At 37.9% G+C, this 17,308-nt stretch overlaps 2 protein-coding genes across 11 annotated transcripts in view; both read left to right on the forward strand.

Moving 5' to 3' along the window:
* The first annotated feature begins 2,878 nt into the window (after positions 1-2,878).
* Positions 2,879-8,595, forward strand: LOC113112840 (guanine nucleotide exchange C9orf72-like). 3 transcript variants are annotated; one of them, XM_026278744.1, is made up of 11 exons: positions 2,879-2,971; positions 3,285-3,837; positions 3,927-4,022; positions 4,167-4,231; positions 4,330-4,402; positions 4,478-4,594; positions 4,747-4,982; positions 6,418-6,475; positions 6,569-6,678; positions 7,455-7,588; positions 7,731-8,595. In XM_026278744.1, the coding sequence occupies exons 2-11, from the start codon at positions 3,391-3,393 to the stop codon at positions 7,736-7,738; spliced, it is 1,344 nt and encodes a 447-aa protein (XP_026134529.1). In that variant the 5' UTR covers positions 2,879-2,971; positions 3,285-3,390; the 3' UTR covers positions 7,739-8,595. The 3 variants fall into 3 exon arrangements, with proteins under 3 accessions (XP_026134529.1, XP_026134527.1, XP_026134528.1); XM_026278742.1 differs by having other exon boundaries at positions 7,455-8,595; XM_026278743.1 differs by having other exon boundaries at positions 2,901-2,971; positions 3,386-3,837; positions 7,455-8,595.
* Positions 8,596-9,276: 681 nt separating this feature from the next.
* The window catches only part of LOC113112841 (uncharacterized protein KIAA1109-like), a 58,192-nt gene continuing 50,160 nt past the window's right edge, over positions 9,277-17,308 (forward strand). For all 8 annotated transcript variants that reach the window (XM_026278745.1, XM_026278748.1, XM_026278749.1 and 5 more), the window contains exons 1-2: positions 9,277-9,419; positions 16,217-16,319. In XM_026278745.1, the coding sequence (XP_026134530.1) occupies positions 16,229-16,319 (91 nt within the window). In that variant the 5' untranslated portion in view covers positions 9,277-9,419; positions 16,217-16,228. The remainder of the gene's footprint in view (positions 9,420-16,216; positions 16,320-17,308) is intronic.

A 17,308-nucleotide genomic window follows, 5' to 3' on the forward strand; every position in this document is an offset into this window, starting at 1 on the left:
AAACAAGATAACGAGAGCAAAATGAGAGAACAAATGGGTCTTTCTCCCTCATTGTTCATTATGAAATGTTTTGGTGGATCTTGAGAGTAATTATGTGTTTCTAGTATAGGGTCATAGCTTGAAAAAGTTTGGGAACCCCTGCTGTGAACAGTCCCAGTTCAGCAGTTATTTCACCTAGATTTCCTTCACCCGCTCGGTTCCCAGACAATGCCCCAGGGAGGCTGTTCCTGCAGTTAGCGTACTGTAATCACTTCAGATAAAAAGCACCTGCTAAATGACAAGCAGTCGATATTTCCACAAGGTCCTGATTTTAAGGGGAAAAAGGTTAAGCCCAAAACACTTTAAAATCTTTACCCTGTGGATTAACGTCACTGGAAAATGGATGTTGGCTAATGATTACCAAGATGGGGTTCATCTCCCCCATATATTTCACTTTGAACGATGGTGAAGCAGGACGGGTTTATTCTAAAGGTTTGCCAGCTGTGCCTATCTGCCTGCCAAATAAGCAAACTAAGAAGCAAAGGGGAACAACATGTCACCAGCTGAACCCCAGTCATAAATCTCTGAGCTTTTCTCATATTTTAAAATGACTTCTGTTAAAGCATCACACAACACAACCATCCCCCATGGGATTTTTTTTTGTTGCCAGGTTTTGACTTTTTGCCGCTGAAGGCATACTCGATTTGAGCTTCAGTCCGCTGACATGATGGCCATGTTGTGTATGCAATCTTTTCAGACCCATGGCATTAGTAGGACTGTTCTAGAAATAATAACCCATTACCCGTCTCAGTGCGGGCTGGGGCGAGCAGGAGCCATGCATCTCCACTCGTCCACACCACAGAGTGATGGGATGAGGAACGGGGTGGGGAGAAATCACTCTGGCAGATTTAATGACTCCGTAAAGAGCAGACATAACAACTGCTTATCAGCACAGCAAGCCCTAATCAGTGAAGAGAGCATGTGAGCGCGAAGGTTACATTAAGAAACACACACACACACACACACACACACACAGATTCATCAAGGCTCACTCATAATCAGCTTTTCATCACGCTAATACCAAAGCTAAAATTAAACTGCAAAAAAAAGTGTTGCTATATTTCTAACACATTGTGTAGCCAAGCAAATCAAGCAGAAGGCAACAGCTCTAACAAAAGCCTGCACAAATGATTTCGTTCCTCGTGCTGTCTTGTAACCTGGCCTTTGGATGCATGGATATGGTTGCTAGGCGCCGCCTAAAAGTCTCGCTAACGCCGCTTCTCACTTTTGTTGCCATGGCAGCCTGAAATGCCTCTGTGTCTCTCCTCTCTCTGCCATCACAATAAGTCAACGAGGTTTGTGGCATTGTAATGGAAAACTGAGAGCACAATATATATCATCCAACAATAGCGGCTCGAGGCGGTGAGGGTCAAGTGGTGTATTTAACCACAAGAATGAGATCAGTGGAACAGTTCAGCGAGGCCCGATGGTGTGTAATACAAACTGATCGGCAGAAGCATGATGTGCCAATCAGAAGGTTAAGAGGGACCACCAGAGACATTTCATCAGTAGGCTCGTTTGGTAACTGAACTCTGAGCTAGGCTACAGGTGATTCCATCATCCAATTTCATGTCTGTACTTAATTTTACAACCTACCTTCTCACAGACCCATGAAAATAAATGGATACTTTTTATCCCACTATAATTCTTCATTCAGTACATTTAACAACTTTGGCCTCAAAATAAACGTAGTTGAGCCTGCTGTTCCAGTACCATACCATTGTACAGTGATGTAGTATAAAGTAATAAAGCATTATCGTATTTATATACTGATGTCTTCATCTGCAGCGAGTCATTCACAAGCTGCTCTTGCAGATGTTTAATTTAATAAAGATGTTTGTCGCTGGCAAAAGATACAAGGCAGTTTCTGGTTTGTTTCAGTGGATTGTAGGTGGAAATCCTGTTCGTCTAAGGTTCCTCTAGCTCTCCGTGTTAAAAAGTAAAAAGTACTCCAAACGATTCAGTCCGTTAGTGAACTCTATGACTGATTCAGTCTGAATGGCAGATTATTTTTTTGACTGGGGGGGTCCTCAACTCTGGACCACGAGGTCCACTTTCCAGCAGAGTTTAGCTCCAACTCTAATCAAACACCCCTGAGCAAGCTAATCAAGGACTTCAAGATCTTCAAGCTCACTACAAAAATTGCAGGTAGTTGTGTTTAATCCAGCTTGGAGGTGGAGCTAATCACTGCAGGAAAGTGGATCTCTCGAGGTCCAGAGTTGAGGACCCCTGGTCTAAATTAAAATCTCATTTTGACTAATGGCAAATCGCTTGCACACCTGTTTGGCTGACGCTACTATTTCTGCAATATAATATTATGCTAAAAACATCAATAATAGTATGCTAGTGTCCCGAATTCAGTCTGATTCTTTAAAAAGAATCAAAAGAATCATTAGTGAATCAGGTTGGTTGTTTTCTGGCAGCTGACAGAAGATGTAGACCGCATGAGAAATTATCCTCACGTCGTGTTATTTTCCACATCAGACAATTATTTATATGAAACAAGTGGGGCACAGCAAGAAATGACTATTCTGTAGTGACACCCCTAGTATACTGTAAATGAAAAAACATACTGAAGGAAATATGAAACCCCATTATAGGTACTAGTGTTTGGGCTTGGTAAACAAACAAAAAAATAAATTTAATATAATTGTAAATAATCTGCAACACAGTTCGATACTATAATATAATAGCGATATCTTCGTCAATACAGCTCACAGCCTAAAGTGATGGGATGACAAACCGACTCGTGAGGTAACTTATTACCCTCCGGTTTCTCCGGAATCAAATTCGTCCTTCAGCCGCCAGAGGACGCTGCTACACCCTGCGCTTCAACAGCGCGCTTCTTCGCAGCCTTCAGCTCAATGACAGCAGCAGCACAGGAAACCAGGAACAGCGCTGACGAATGTGTTGTTGTTTTGAGCCACAGCAGGTAGGGTTCTGAATGTGTGACATACAGGGAACAAATAACTGATTTAGAACGCTTATACAAGCTATTGCAGATGTGTTTTATACATGAATGTCGTGCTGTAGTGATTAATAATAGCTCGACGTATGCTCAGATACACGAAGCTCTGCGAGAGCTCTGACATATTTGGATATTTGGCACCAATGATACATTCGGAAAATGAATTAGCAATCAACTATGCAACTTTATAACGTTATAATGTCCTGGTTTATGTGTCATACCACTGTGTTCACTTTCTAGTCCACTCCATTGTATTTTCTCTGTTCCTCTTCAACAGAGTGCATGGGTTGCTTTAGAAGGATGTTGCAATCTGTTTGTCACCACTGACTTCTGCACTGTGAGACTGACAATAGGGTGACTGTAGATCTGTGTGAGCAGCCGTCATGTCTGCAGCCGGTCCGCCGCAGTCTCCTAGTGTGGATAAGACTGAAGTGCTGGTCGAGGACTGGTGTCCCGTGCTGGCTGCAACCTTCGCTTACTGGGACAACATCCTGGGACCTCGTGTACAGCACATCTGGGCCCCCAAAGGTCAGGGGTTGTCGCTGCTGAGTGATGGCGAGGTCACATTTCTGGCCAATCACACGCTGAACGGCGAGATCTTGCGAAGTGCTGAGAGTGGCGCAGTGGACGTGAAGTTCTTCGTCCTGGCGGAAAAGGGAGTCATCATAGTCTCGCTGATTTTCGACGGAGAACTCAAGGGTGATAAGAACACCTGCGCGCTGTCAATCATCCTGCCGCAGTCAGAGCTAAGCTTTTACCTGCCACTGCACAGCGTGTGTGTGGAGAGACTCAAGCACATCATCCGCAAGGGACGCATCTGCATGCAGAAGGTCTTGTAGCTGTGCACCTTTTACTTATAATCATTCTGTTGTTCAGTATTTTCCATAACGTATCAGTGTGTGTGTGTTATATCTCATAGGGTTACAACATAATCTCGGTGTTATCATCTGAGATTGTTCCCATAATGGAGCTCCTTACCTCCATGAAGAAACACAGTGTACCTGAGGAAGTGGATGTGAGTATTTTGACATTTTCTTTATAAGGGGCTTTTGGACACTTTTTGTCCTCAGTGGGAATTTAGAGTAGATAGAGAATGATGAGGAGGGAGAAGTAGATTCGGATGTGAGCCGGACTCAGACCTGCTTTTTCTTCATTACAGTTAAAGGACACTGTGCTCAATGATGATGATATCGGAGACAGCTGTCACGAAGACTTTTTACACAAGTAAGACACGATGCATCTTTAGTAGAAGTCAATGGTCTGGTTTGAGTTGCTTGTTTCGTTGTTTAGGTTGTATTGTTTGTCGTCCTTCTCTGTCACAGGGCTATCAGCTCTCATCTTCAGACGTGCGGCTGCTCCATGGTGGTTGGCAGCAATCCTGACAAAGTCAATAAGGTGCACATACCCACATGTACATTCTCAACATTCGTATCTGAGCGTGAAACTCGAATAATGATGTTTCTTTTGTAGATCGTGCTCACGCTATGCCTCTTCCTCACTCCAGCGGAGAGAAAGTGCTCTCGACTGTGTCACCCCGAAGGCTCGTTTAAATATGACACTGGCCTCTTTGTTCAAGGCCTCCTTAAGGTATCCACAGTGTCGCTCCACGGGAAACTCATAACTACTGCCCATTTGCACAGAATGTCCAGTACTAAATTACTTGGGTCCATAATCATTAAGAAGCCCTCGTAGCTCTGGTGTATGGTAGTTTATAAATGTTCCTCTCTTCTCTTTCCCAGGACTCCACAGGCAGCTTTGTGTTGCCTTATCGGCAGGTGCTTTACTCCCCATACCCCACCACCCACATCGATGTGGACATTAACACGGTCAAGCAGATGCCACCCTGCCACGAGCACACGTACCATCAGCGGCGCTACATGCGAGCTGAGCTCAGTGCCCTCTGGAAGGCCGCCAGCGAGGATGACATCAGTTCTGACAACCTCCTCAATGCCCAGGACTCCTACACTCCAGACTTGTATGACCTTTGACTTCTACATAATTTCTTAGTCTGGAAACTGTATCATGATTGGCTGATTCTTACTGTCAGGATAGCAACATTTCATGGTCTTTTAATTCAAATCCACAGAATGTAAAAATAATATATAGTTAAGGGATGATGTACAGTGAGTTGGTTATTATTGCAGAGTGAAGGGATCTTGTTTTTTGTTTTTTTTGATTAATGCTGGTGATTAATGACCTACTGACTGTATATTATTCTGCTCATTATATGATTACTTAACAGATTTATAAAGTGATTAAATGCAAGAAAAAGAGATTGTAGAGATACAAGATGCATCAACTAGCTCAGTGTTTGATAGCAGGGGCAAAGAAGAGTTTAGAGGTAATTGTGTAAAAAATATTTAAATGCAGTTTTTTTTTTTTTTTATAAAATCAAATAAATATTAATCTTAGGACTTGTGTGTGTGTATGTATATATATATATATATATATATATATATGGTAATGCTTTACAATAAGGTTCACAAGTTAGTTCATCCATAAGCAAATTAATCTTAATTTATTCATAAACATGCTATTATTTGTTTTTAATTCATCTTCTTTCCTCATATAGGCTACTGTTGAAATGTTTGGGGTCAGTAAGAATTTTTTAAAAGATGGAATACATTTATTCAGCAAGGATGTTTTACAATTGAACAAGAATGACAGTAAATACATTTATAACATTACTAATAAATGCTGTTCTTTCGAAGTTTCTATACATCAAAGAATATATTGAAATCGCAAACTTTTGTAATTGTAATAATATTTCACACACTGACTGTGTTTTCTGTATTTTTGACCAAATTAATGCAGCCTTAGCGAGCATAAGATACTTCTTTCCAAAGTATTTGACAATATTGCTAACATTTGAAGGATTGTGTATACATGTTAATTCATACAACTATGTCGAATTTAACATTAACATTATGATTAGTAAATGTTGTAAAATTATTATTCGGTGTTACTTTATCTATTGCTTTAATGTCAATGTAAACTGCTAATGTACATTTATTTCTTGATCCGAGTTCTCTGTTTGAGATGCTTGTAGAGTGTGAATAGTCTCCACTCTCTGTTAATATCACGGTTCAGGGCTGTGACCAGCACAGAGCTGCATCATTGATTTGTTTTCAAGGACTGTTAGTGACAGTTTGACCGAGAATTTTTCCATTAAAAGTTGCTGAGAGGTGAAACAGAGACATTTCATGTCTCATTTGAGGGCACTGACCATAACATTCACTCGAAACGCTGTGCACATGTTCAAAAACAATGGAATCGATGTCGTTTGTCGAGTAGTCAACTTCTGAATCTTTTCTTTAGAGAATTAAAAGCAGCTCTTAAACTCTCTCAAGAGGATATGCGAGGTTTCTAAACCCTCTGAATCACTAACTTAATTGTATGGCTTTTCCTAGGAATATATTTCAGGACGTCATGCACAAAGACACACTTGTGAAGTCCTTCATTGATGAGGTAAGCTTGTGCTCCTTTTCTTCTGAGCTTTATAATAACTTCCTCCGCTTTGACTTTGATAACATTTGTGTTTGCATCTTTGTCGATCTCTAGGTGTTTCTGTTGAAACCAGGTCTGTCTCTGCGGAGTGTGTATTTGTCCCACTTCCTTCTCCTGCTGCACAGGAAGTCCCTGACACTGCTCAGATATATTGAGGATGAGACGTAAGTAAGCTCAAGCAGCTTTGAGCTCACAACTTCTACAGACACCACACAGTGTAATTTATTTTAAATACTGTATTTAACTAGATATTCAGTATCTTATTCTTACTGTAGATGAATAATGCACTCATATGCAGTCAATGACAATTTTCAGTAACGTCAAGCTCAGTTTTATGTGAAGGTGGGTGATAAATTCTAACATTCAGAAGCACAGTTATGTGAAATATTATTACAATTTGAACTGTTTTCTTTTTTAATATATTGTAAAATGTAATTTATTCCCGTGATCAAAGCTGAATCTTCAGGACACTTCTGCAGTCTTCAGTGTCACATGATCCTTCAGAAATCATTTTAATATGCTGATTTGCTGCTCATTATTACAACTTATTATTATCAATGTCGAAAACATGCTGCCTAATATATTTGTGGTACATTAAAATTTTAGTGTATCTTTTTTTTCAGGATTCTTTGATAGATAGAAAGCATTTATATGAAGTAGAAATCATTTTTGAATGGTAGTGTAAACTATTTTTTAGCATGATTTAAATATTGTTTTCTTTTTTTTAAAGTCATGGATATTACAGTTAAATTTTATCAATAAATAAAAAATGATTTAATATAGTATTTAGCTCTTTTATCTGCTCTGCATTACTTATTTCCATCTAAGCAAATTGTTTAGTTAAACTTGATAAACATGTATTCCATTACACCTTCAACATACCTTGCTGTACTTTTAAAGAAACTACTCATTATGTCACATTGATTGTTATTAATTATAGGCAGAAGGGCAAAAAACCTTTCAGATCTCTACGCAACCTGAAAACGGATTTGGACTTAATGATGGAGGGTGACTTGAATATCATCATGGCGATGGCGGAGAAGCTGCGGGCAGGCCTTCACTCCTTTGTTTTTGGAAAGTCTTTCCTTACCAGTGTGCAGGAGCGTGACCTCCTCATTAACTTCTGACCTCCGAACCCTGTGGTCATTATGCTACGGGACACTTTGGGCACTCTTTATGTTTTCTCGGTATACTTATGTGTGTTTTTTGTTTACAGGCTTCTGAACAACACCTGCTGCTGAAATGTCAACTGATTCACTTGTGCTTTAAAATAATGATAACCTGATTAATAATGCTGATAAATTTATTGTTGTGTGAAGAAGATTAGGTGCTCGTGAGATTCTTGAATGGCATTTGTGCAAACAATGTTTGGATTTCACTCTTAATGGCTTTTTGGTGTATGGCTAACCAACATAACATATGTACTGTACATTAATTCAATAGCACGATAAATTGGCAATTTGTAACATTGTAAGGCCATTTAATCTTACTCTCGATTAATATATAATAGACATGACTTTCCTCTAATGTCAAGTGGATATGGTTAAATTAAAGTAAGTTTTACTCTGTAATAACATTCCCTGGCCTTTTTCTCTTTGATGGTCTGTGGACTTTTGCAGAAGCCTATTTACTGGGAGACATTTATATGTGCCTTTTCTTGACTCTAACAAACTAAACTAAGGGTTAATTAAATGGCTCATACTTTTGCATCTGGCTTCGGGCATGAATATTGGAAAGCTGGTGAGAATGTGTAAAAAAAGGGCAACTTGACTCATAAGGCCAGATCTCTGGTGTAAAATGTGCAAGGAAGTCAGCAAATAACAGGAAGGGCCCCAAAGACATCTTGCTTTCATTTTGAAATGTTCTTCACAAAATATTACTTCACTGCTATGTAGGTTATATCAATTAGATATCACATAAATGGTCAAATCCTAATGTTTTTTCAAGACATAAATGGTTCTGAATATTTTTAACTATTTATGAAATCATAATAAGAAGTTTATTTTAGACTGTGATGTACTTTGAAATAATTCAAGTTGTAAATGTGTTGTCTTAATAAAGTGTGCCTTTTGTTTGTGAAACATGGCTTATTTGATTGATTATACCTGTTAAATTCCTTTTCTTATTTACTTCTCTAAATAAATAAGACATTTATGAAGCTCATATGGGGATTATGATTTGATGGGATAAGAGTACACTTTATTTCTGTAGTCATGAAGGGTTGGGAAAGGAGACAGAAGTATGGAGCCCATCTCATGTGAAATAACAAACTATTATCAGTCTCTAATCTGATTTTATTTGCAGTACCGTGGCAAAGCAACTTGAAATCAGTTCTGTCAGTTTTAATAAAAATGCTTAAATATACTAATATATTCACACATTTTAATATTCAGTAAAATACTTTCCAGCACAGACAGCATTGCACAATGTTATATATTTCCTAAATAAATAGTGCATTTCTCATTTTTAGATAACCCCATATATATTTACAACGTTTCACAGATAAACAGTCATTACCTGAAAAAGAAAAATCAATTATATTACGTTTTTATTCAGTTTGGTAAAAATCTTAATTACTGTATCGCTTGTCAGCGTTTTCTTCGCCCTACTTGACAGTTTATCAACATGACACAAATAACGTGATTTTTATTGGCTGCTTTCCATGTCACTCATGCCAAGGTTCTATGACCTCGCCCTCTGATTGGCTCTGTCGTGCACAACAGATCCGTGATTGGTTAAACTTTGCACATGACACCAAAACAGGAAGCACAAGCGTTGCTCATGTAAATACTCCGGAAAAGAACTCGTTTGAGAGAAATGGGTGCTGTCGCCTGAGAGGAGTATGAGAGAACAGCTCTATGGATCATGGCAATGTGAAATGTAATTCCACACTCTACAAGGCGAGGTGAGTACGCTGTGTGTTCCCAAATAGGTCGTGTGTGTGATCACGGGCTGCGGCCTGTGATACAGCTGCGATTGTCTGGATTTGATCCTGGATCACCTGCTGAGCCCCAGCGCTGCAGTCATCCACACTGCCATCTGTTCGTTGCATTAAATATGATCATATTTCCAAGTAACTATGTCTTGCAGTTTACAATCATCCAAAGGTTGTGCTTGACATGCCAAGAGCGATTGCATAATTAATACTCTATCAAAATCATCATCATCATCATCATCATCATCATCATCATCATCATCGTGTGGCTTTTGTAAGGGTTGCCCCGTCATATTTGTTCGTTTAATGTGGGTGAACTGTACACATTTGGGTTTCATTATTCTACAGTCTATTATTCACAATCGCTTTGGTGCCTGTAGGGCACACACGTACAATAGTCCAGTTGTTACACACAGAAATAATGAGCTTCATTATTGTGTAACATGCCTCACCTTTTGCCGAAGCCGTTTATTGGACAGAATGTGTTAAATATGTGGTTTCTTTATTAAGAATTAAATGGGTAGAATTAAAGCACAGTTTCGAATTCACGTATGTTTGGTAGAACAGCACTAGTGAACCTGTCATGTTAAATGCACTCATTAGTAGGTGTCTCCTGTCATGGTCTCGATCCATTTATTTTGGTGTTATGACCAGCAGACTATACATTATTCCACGTATTATGCAGTTAATAAATGAAGTGCATGGACATTAATATTGATTTTGATATCCTGTACAGACAAACACGCATAGATAAGTAGGAAACATGCCGTGATTGACCATGCACAGTCCAAATCCAGTACTTTATGTATTTGAGTGCTTTGTTTTTGTGTGACTTCTTTTTCACATTATTAGTTTGGAGCAGAACATGTCACAACTGATCTGAGGAATTCTACTGAACATTGCTGCACTATTTGTCAAGGTCTCTGTCAGGCATTCAGATCAAACTAAAAGAATGCAAACCTGAGCTATTGCTGTTTAGGTTAAACATTAGGACCCATTTTCTATCAATTCAATTCAAGTTTATTTGTATAGTGCTTTTTATGATACAAATCATTGCAAAGCAACTTTACATAAAATTCTGTTTCTAAAATATTTCGTAGTAGCTTATTAGTGGTGAAATTTTCAGAAAAATGAATACGAGACATAGTCAACCAGACGATGAACACTATTAACAGCAATTATTATATGATGCAATCACACTAGTAGCAATATTTGTTAGTTCTGTATATTGTTTCAGGGTAAGCATCATCTGATGTCCTCTGAAGGGTTGGCATCATCTCTTCTCAGGTGTTCTGGATCCAGACTGGAGTTTGTGTTAATCATAGTTACCATGTAAATCGGGATGTAAATCCCGTGGCAAACAGAGAAACAAATAGAGACATAATTAGCGTAGCTGCTGTTCCAACCAAGTAAAATTTGTTAGTTTAACCCAAGCTAAAGAATAATAATGAGCATTTGATCAGGTACAACTGCAGTCACAAATGATGAGATGCATTATTTGAATGCTTGGCGAAAGAGATGTGTTTTTAATCTAGATTTAAACAGAGAGAGTGTGTCTGAACCCTGAACATTATCAGGAAGGCTATTCCAGAGTTTGGGAGCCAAATGTGAGAAAGGTCTACCTCCTTTAGTGGACTTTGCTGTCCTAGGAACTACCAAAAGTCCAGCGTTTTGTGACCTTAGGGAGTGTGATGGATAATAGCATGGTATAAGGCTAGTTAGGTACGCTGGAGCTAAACCATTTTGGACTACCTGTAGCTTGTTTATTGAAGAAGCAGGACAACCACTTAGAAGTGCATTACAATAGTCCAGTCTAGAGGTCATGAATGCATGAACTAGCTTTTCAGCATCAGAAACGGGTAACATGTTTCGTAGCTTGGCAATGTTTCTAAGATGGAAGAATGCAGTTTTTGTAACATGGGAAATACGGTTTTCAAAAGACAAGTTGCTGTCTAATGTAACACCGAGATTTTGACTGTAGAGGAAGTAACAGTACATCCGTCTAGTTGAAAACTGTAGTCTACTAGATTCTGTGTACTGTTTTTTTGGTCCAATAAGAAATATCTCTGTCTTATCCGAATTTAATAGGAGAAAATTGTACATTGGAGATGACTCCCCATTTAAATAAACAAAATGGTAGCGATTGAACAGGTAGGATCTAAACTATCTTAGAGCCTGCCCTTGAAAACCTGTATAGTTTTGTAACCGACCTATGAGTATGTCATGATCAATGGTGTCAAACGCATCAATAAAATCAAGTAAATTTTAAAGTTTGAATCAGGTAGCGTCTGGTAATTTGTTAATTTAGCCACTGTGCTAAATAAAAACCGTGGATTGTTTTGGTTATTTTCAATGAGTTTGTGGATCTGCTCGGTCCTGGCAGTTTTTAGAGCCTGTCTATAGCTGGACATACTGTATTTCCATGCAATTCTGAAAACTTCAAAGTTAGTTTTTTTTCCATTTGCGTTCAAGTCTACAAGTTTCTTTCTTCAGAGAGTGAGTATTACTGTTATACCATGGCTTGGCAAAGTCAATTTTTCTCTAACCTTTTTCAATTTGATGATTTCAATTTTGACAGCTTCTAATGTATTAGAGAAAATAGTGCCCATGTTGCCACTCATTTCGTCTAGTTCATGTGTATTTTTGTGTACACATTGCAGTAGAGATAAATCAGGCAGGTTATTTGCGAATCTGTTTTTGGTGGCTGGAACAATAGTTCTGCCCAGATGGTAATGCTGAGACATATAGTTAATATCAGTTATACACAGCATGCACGATACAAGGAAATGGTCGGTAACATCATCACTTTGAGATACAATATCTATATCAGTAAGATCAATTCCATGCGATGTAATTGAATCTAGTGTATGATTAAAACGATGAGTGGGCCCGGTGACATTTTGCTTGACTCCAAAAGAGTTTATTAGGTCAGTAAACGCAAGTCCTAATGAATCATTTGTATTATCAATGTGAATATTAAAATCTCAGATGATTAGTGCTTTATCAACAGTAACCAAAAGGTATCATAGGAAATCTGCAAATTCTTTTAGGAACTCTGTATACGGCCCTGGTGGTCTATACACAGTACCCAGAGGAATAGATATAATAGATTTATTTTGCATATCTTGACAGTGTAACATTAAGCAGAAGTATTTCGAATGAGTTAAATCTGTATCCTGTTTTCTGGGTAACACTGAGAATATCACTATATATTGTTGCAACACCTCCTCCACGACCAGTCTGACGGGGCTCAAGCTTATAACAGTAGTTTGGTGGAGTAGACTTATTTAGACCAAAATAATCATTTGATTTTAGCCAGGTTTCAGTCAAGCAGAGTACATCAAAACTATTATCTGTGATCATTTAATTTACAATAACTGCTTTGGGTGTGAGTGATCTAATGTTTATGAGCCCAAAAATAGTATATCTATTTTTTTCATTTATTTAAAATTTTTCTGGTTTAATCAAGTTACGTTTTTTTCTAGATCCTACATTAAATTTATATTTTAACCACACTATTCGGGGAACAGACACAGTCTTAATAGATTGGACCGGGCAAGTACTTCTATCATTTAAGGGGGTAGAACAAAAATTATGGAGGTAAATCAGTAGCTAAACTCGAGAGTTAAAAAATCCGAATGTGAGAATGTAATTCTCAACAGTTTATGTGCAATTCATTGCAAATTGTTTTGTTAATTCTGTCTTGATGGAAGGAGGATGAATTAAGTTAAACTGTAAACTGATTCAACCGCAAATACAGCTCATAGCAAAGCACAGTGGCTTACACACTATAAAAATAGCTAAAACAATAAATAAGGCAACCAGATTTTCCATTTAATGTTGATCAATTTATGGTAGTAGTTACATCAGTTGTTTCTCGAGTACTTGCACAATTGTTCTTGAAGAGTTGAAGGAAAGGAAGCGTCTGTTTCTGTTTTAGATTTATACTCTGAACACTAGAAGACTGCTCCTCTTGTTCAACAGCAGACTTCGTCTAGCTTTAAATCACTCTAAGAATTTACCAGGGGACTAGACTCAACCTCAACACTAATTCAAACAGATTCTTCTCCTGGTGTAAGCCAGAAGAGTAGGCTGAGATGAAGGATGTGTCTTGACTCAAGGAAGTGTCATGTATCATTGATATTCATCTGACCCAGTGGTGTTCAGTTGTAGAGTATATGTTGTTTTTTATCATACAAGCACTGATAAACCACTATAGAATCTCATGTTAAAATTTTCTTTTACATGTATGTTTCTGTCACATAATGGTTTGACATCATTACATAGGTTGTGTCTCGTTTTATCTTTCATCTAAAAAAAAGTGATGTCTCATTCTGAGAACTGTCTGGAAAAACCTGTTACGCTAGAATAAATAAAAAAAAAGCATTATAGAAAGAAATATATTCTTTACAAATGACTCACGCAGCCTCTGGTTTCACGGTCACACAGATGTTTTCATGCCAAGTCGTGTTGCATGCAAGTAATAGGGTACAAGAATCATACGCTGAGCATTGTGCCCGTGAATGCTTCTGTAATTGCCTGGATGAGCTGTTTTAGATTGACGCATTTGATAGACTTTCTGCAGTATTTAGTGCTGTTGGACTTTTTAAAATGAAATTTTATGCGATACATTTTCTAAATAGTGTAACAGTAGTCTGTGGGTATCTGCTGAAGAAAGAGTGTGGATACGTGTTTACAGCTGAATGGATACAGCTTATGTAGTTTAAGTGGTTCTGTTTACAAATGTCTTCCAGTTACAGGATTAAGGTGCTTTTGGGTTATTTTGGATTTAAGGTAGATTACAAGCCGATTTGCTTCTACATTTTTTATCTGAGTGGTGATAATTAATCAAGCAGCATTTGCAAACAATTCCACTTTTGTGTTGGTTCACTCTTTTGTAATGGTTTCTTTCTTATGAATTTCAAATATGTGTCCATCACATTTCCCTTACAGCTTTATTTGTGTTGTCCAGCCGAAAGGAATGGTTCACCCAAAATGTAAATTTGGAAAAAAATTGCTCACCCTCAGGTCATCAAAAATATTGATGAGTTTGTTTCTTCATCGAGACAGAGAAATGTAAATTTGATATTTCCACGTTCAAAGGATGAGGCTGTAAAGAATCAATGGTCAAAATGAATCTTTACCACGATGCCACAGCAGTATAATCCCAAACTTTTGCTGTGTTCCTGTCATTCCATTGACGACTGCTTCTCCAATCTTTGCAAGTTCAACAAAAGATTCATAAACAGCTTGTCTTTTGAAAGTTGGCTCATTGCCTAGATGTTTGGACCAGCTTGCTCCTCCGAATCACAGCCTGTTAGTATGATTAATAATTGTTGCTTTAATGTTTTGTTGAGCATTCAAAAATCTGTTGAGTTGTGTATACACTCAGTGCAGCTGTAGGACTCTGGCTAACTCTCGTTATAATTCTGCTAACCAGCTGTGTGTCTGGCTGCTATTGTCGAGAAATGTGTTGATTAATATAGGATGTCTGTGGTTTTTATTACTTGGAGTCATGGTAAAGGAATGGTGGAATATATTGGTTTGGAAGCTGCAGTGATTTATCAGTACTCCTTGTCTGTGATCGGATAATGCATATACCATTATTGTTTGAGACTTTACTACCAAGTTGTGGGTACTGTTCGCTAACAGAAGTGTAAAACAACCTTTTCCCCTCTGATAATTTATTTTTAGAACAGAGTGAAACACTTTCAATATTATCGATGCCATCTTCTCAGTCTGTACACTGTGTGCGCTCTCCAATTATTGACAAGCTGTAATCCAGTAATGTTGATGGGCGTTCTGTTTTCAACATGCGCTGTCCACAGTAGACCAGTCACATCAGACCGGGTCAATGGACCAGTCAGAGCAGAGTAGCCTCACGCAAAGGAAGGGTTTGGAAAGATTAAATCGTTTGAGAGTCATTGAGAAATTTAAATGTATATTATAAGACCTTGCATGCATGTAAACCTGTTGCCTGGGACTCCATAAACCAAATTATGAAGCTTTCAAATGGTATAATAGGGACACATTAAGACATTAAAACAACATTAAACTGTCACTGATCAAAATAATAGCCCATAATCCAGTTCCTAGTGGAAAAAGTCTCCCATTGTCTTCTCACATCAGAATCCAAAGAAATATTTAGAACTCCTTTGCACTCTTTTTGCTTGTGAACGGTGCTTGAGATAAATTTCTTTAACTTGAGAAAGCAATAAGCTCTTATAAATAGCAACAGTTTGCAACAGTTTGAAATAAAAACGTCTTGATGGATTATTGCAAACACACAGTTTGTGGATTAGTATGATGTTTTTAATCAGCTGTTTAAACTCTGATCTGATGAAGAAAAACACTCACAAACTCCACAAGAGCTAAATTCAGATAAGAAATTATTATTTTATCTTATTTGATCGCCGCATATGTCAGCACAAACACTGCAACTTCCTCTTCAGTAAAAGTGCTCCACTATAAGAGGCTCAGACTGACTCACGTGACTGAAAATGCACTCAGATGACATTTACCCAGAGTTAACTAAAAACTGAAATGTGCCGTACACAATTGTTGAAATCATAATTATGTTAACGTTGTCCATGATGGTGTATCACTTTAGGACAGCCAATGAACTAGTGCTGTGTTTAGCCTAAGAACCTCCCTTTTTGCACACTGTGATTGTGAATAGTCTGCTGATTGGCAGTGTTCCTCATAAGTCAGAGGTTGATGCAAACCCGGTGTAATTTAATAGTGATGTCTATTCTACTTTTCTGCAGTGGGGTGTAACCATGGAGAAAGCCAACAACAGTTTCCCCAGTTTCAATGAATTGGATGACTACCTCACCAGACGCAACTCCAACTTTGTGTGGCTCCTTGTGGGTAAGTGGGCATCTGATGTGATTTAGACATCGTTTTCATTCTGCAGATCATATTTAGAAAAAGGTCTAGATTAGAGGTGCCTAGTGCATTGCATTGAGCCTTAAGTTGACAAACGCACCGTTTCCATTTTAGGCTACTCTATTTCCACCATCTGTCTGAAATAAAATAATTGTATTTATAAATGTCATTTATGATTTTTCTTTTATCTATATGTAAACAACTTTTTAAAAAAGCCATCAAAGCCAGCTTGTGATGCTTCTGGTCTAATTTAATTGTTTTGTTATTTTAATACATGTATAGGTTAGAAAGCATGAAGCTTGCGGTGTCAAAACACCAGTCTGTCAGACTAGTTCGAATCAAGAACCTATTGCTAGAAATGCTTTATGACAACGAAATCTCAGACGGCAGATAAAAGTAAACAATAAAGATATGAGTGATCGTTACAAAAGTGTGCATCAAATAAACTGAACACATTTGAGCATCTTCTTTCCCTTTTAACGGTGGTTGGCAAACCCACTTAGAGGAGCATAGCATACCGCCTCCTGCAGCACAACACTGACATGACAGCTGATGTAAAATAAGGATCGGTCTGAGGAGAGTCAATACAGATCAGTTAAAAATTGCTTTATTAGCCCTGATCATGATCCTTGAAATTGGCTCGGGACATCCCTAGTTGAATATAATAGCTCTGTTGTTCATTTTAACCTTTAATATTATAGTAATGTTCCAATTTAAAGGGTTCCTTGTGTAGTTCACAGCTTCTTTTAGGAGAGATTTTTTTTCCCTTAAGAAAATCAAACTTTAAGAATCGGCAGATATCATTCTGAATAATCGGCTATTGATATCGGCAGAAAAATTCTGTATCGGTGGTTCAACTTATTATATGAAATATTTTATTCAACAAGGACACATTAAATTGATTAAAAGTGACAGAAAAGACATTAACAATGTTACAAAAGATTTCTGCGTCAAACAAATGCTGTTTTCTG

This window comes from Carassius auratus, chromosome 13 (genome assembly GCF_003368295.1).
Source record: "Carassius auratus strain Wakin chromosome 13, ASM336829v1, whole genome shotgun sequence".
NCBI lineage: Eukaryota > Metazoa > Chordata > Actinopteri > Cypriniformes > Cyprinidae > Carassius > Carassius auratus.

Excerpts from the sequence above, each read along its gene's own strand:
- LOC113112840 (XM_026278742.1), top strand. The coding sequence starts at position 3,391 with ATGTCTGCAGCCGGTCCGCCGCAGTCTCCTAGTGTGGATAAGACTGAA. Across the intron at positions 4,403-4,477 it reads ATCCTGACAAAGTCAATAAG|ATCGTGCTCACGCTATGCCT; the intron begins GTGCACATACCC and ends TTTCTTTTGTAG. Across the intron at positions 4,595-4,746 it reads TTGTTCAAGGCCTCCTTAAG|GACTCCACAGGCAGCTTTGT; the intron begins GTATCCACAGTG and ends TCTCTTTCCCAG.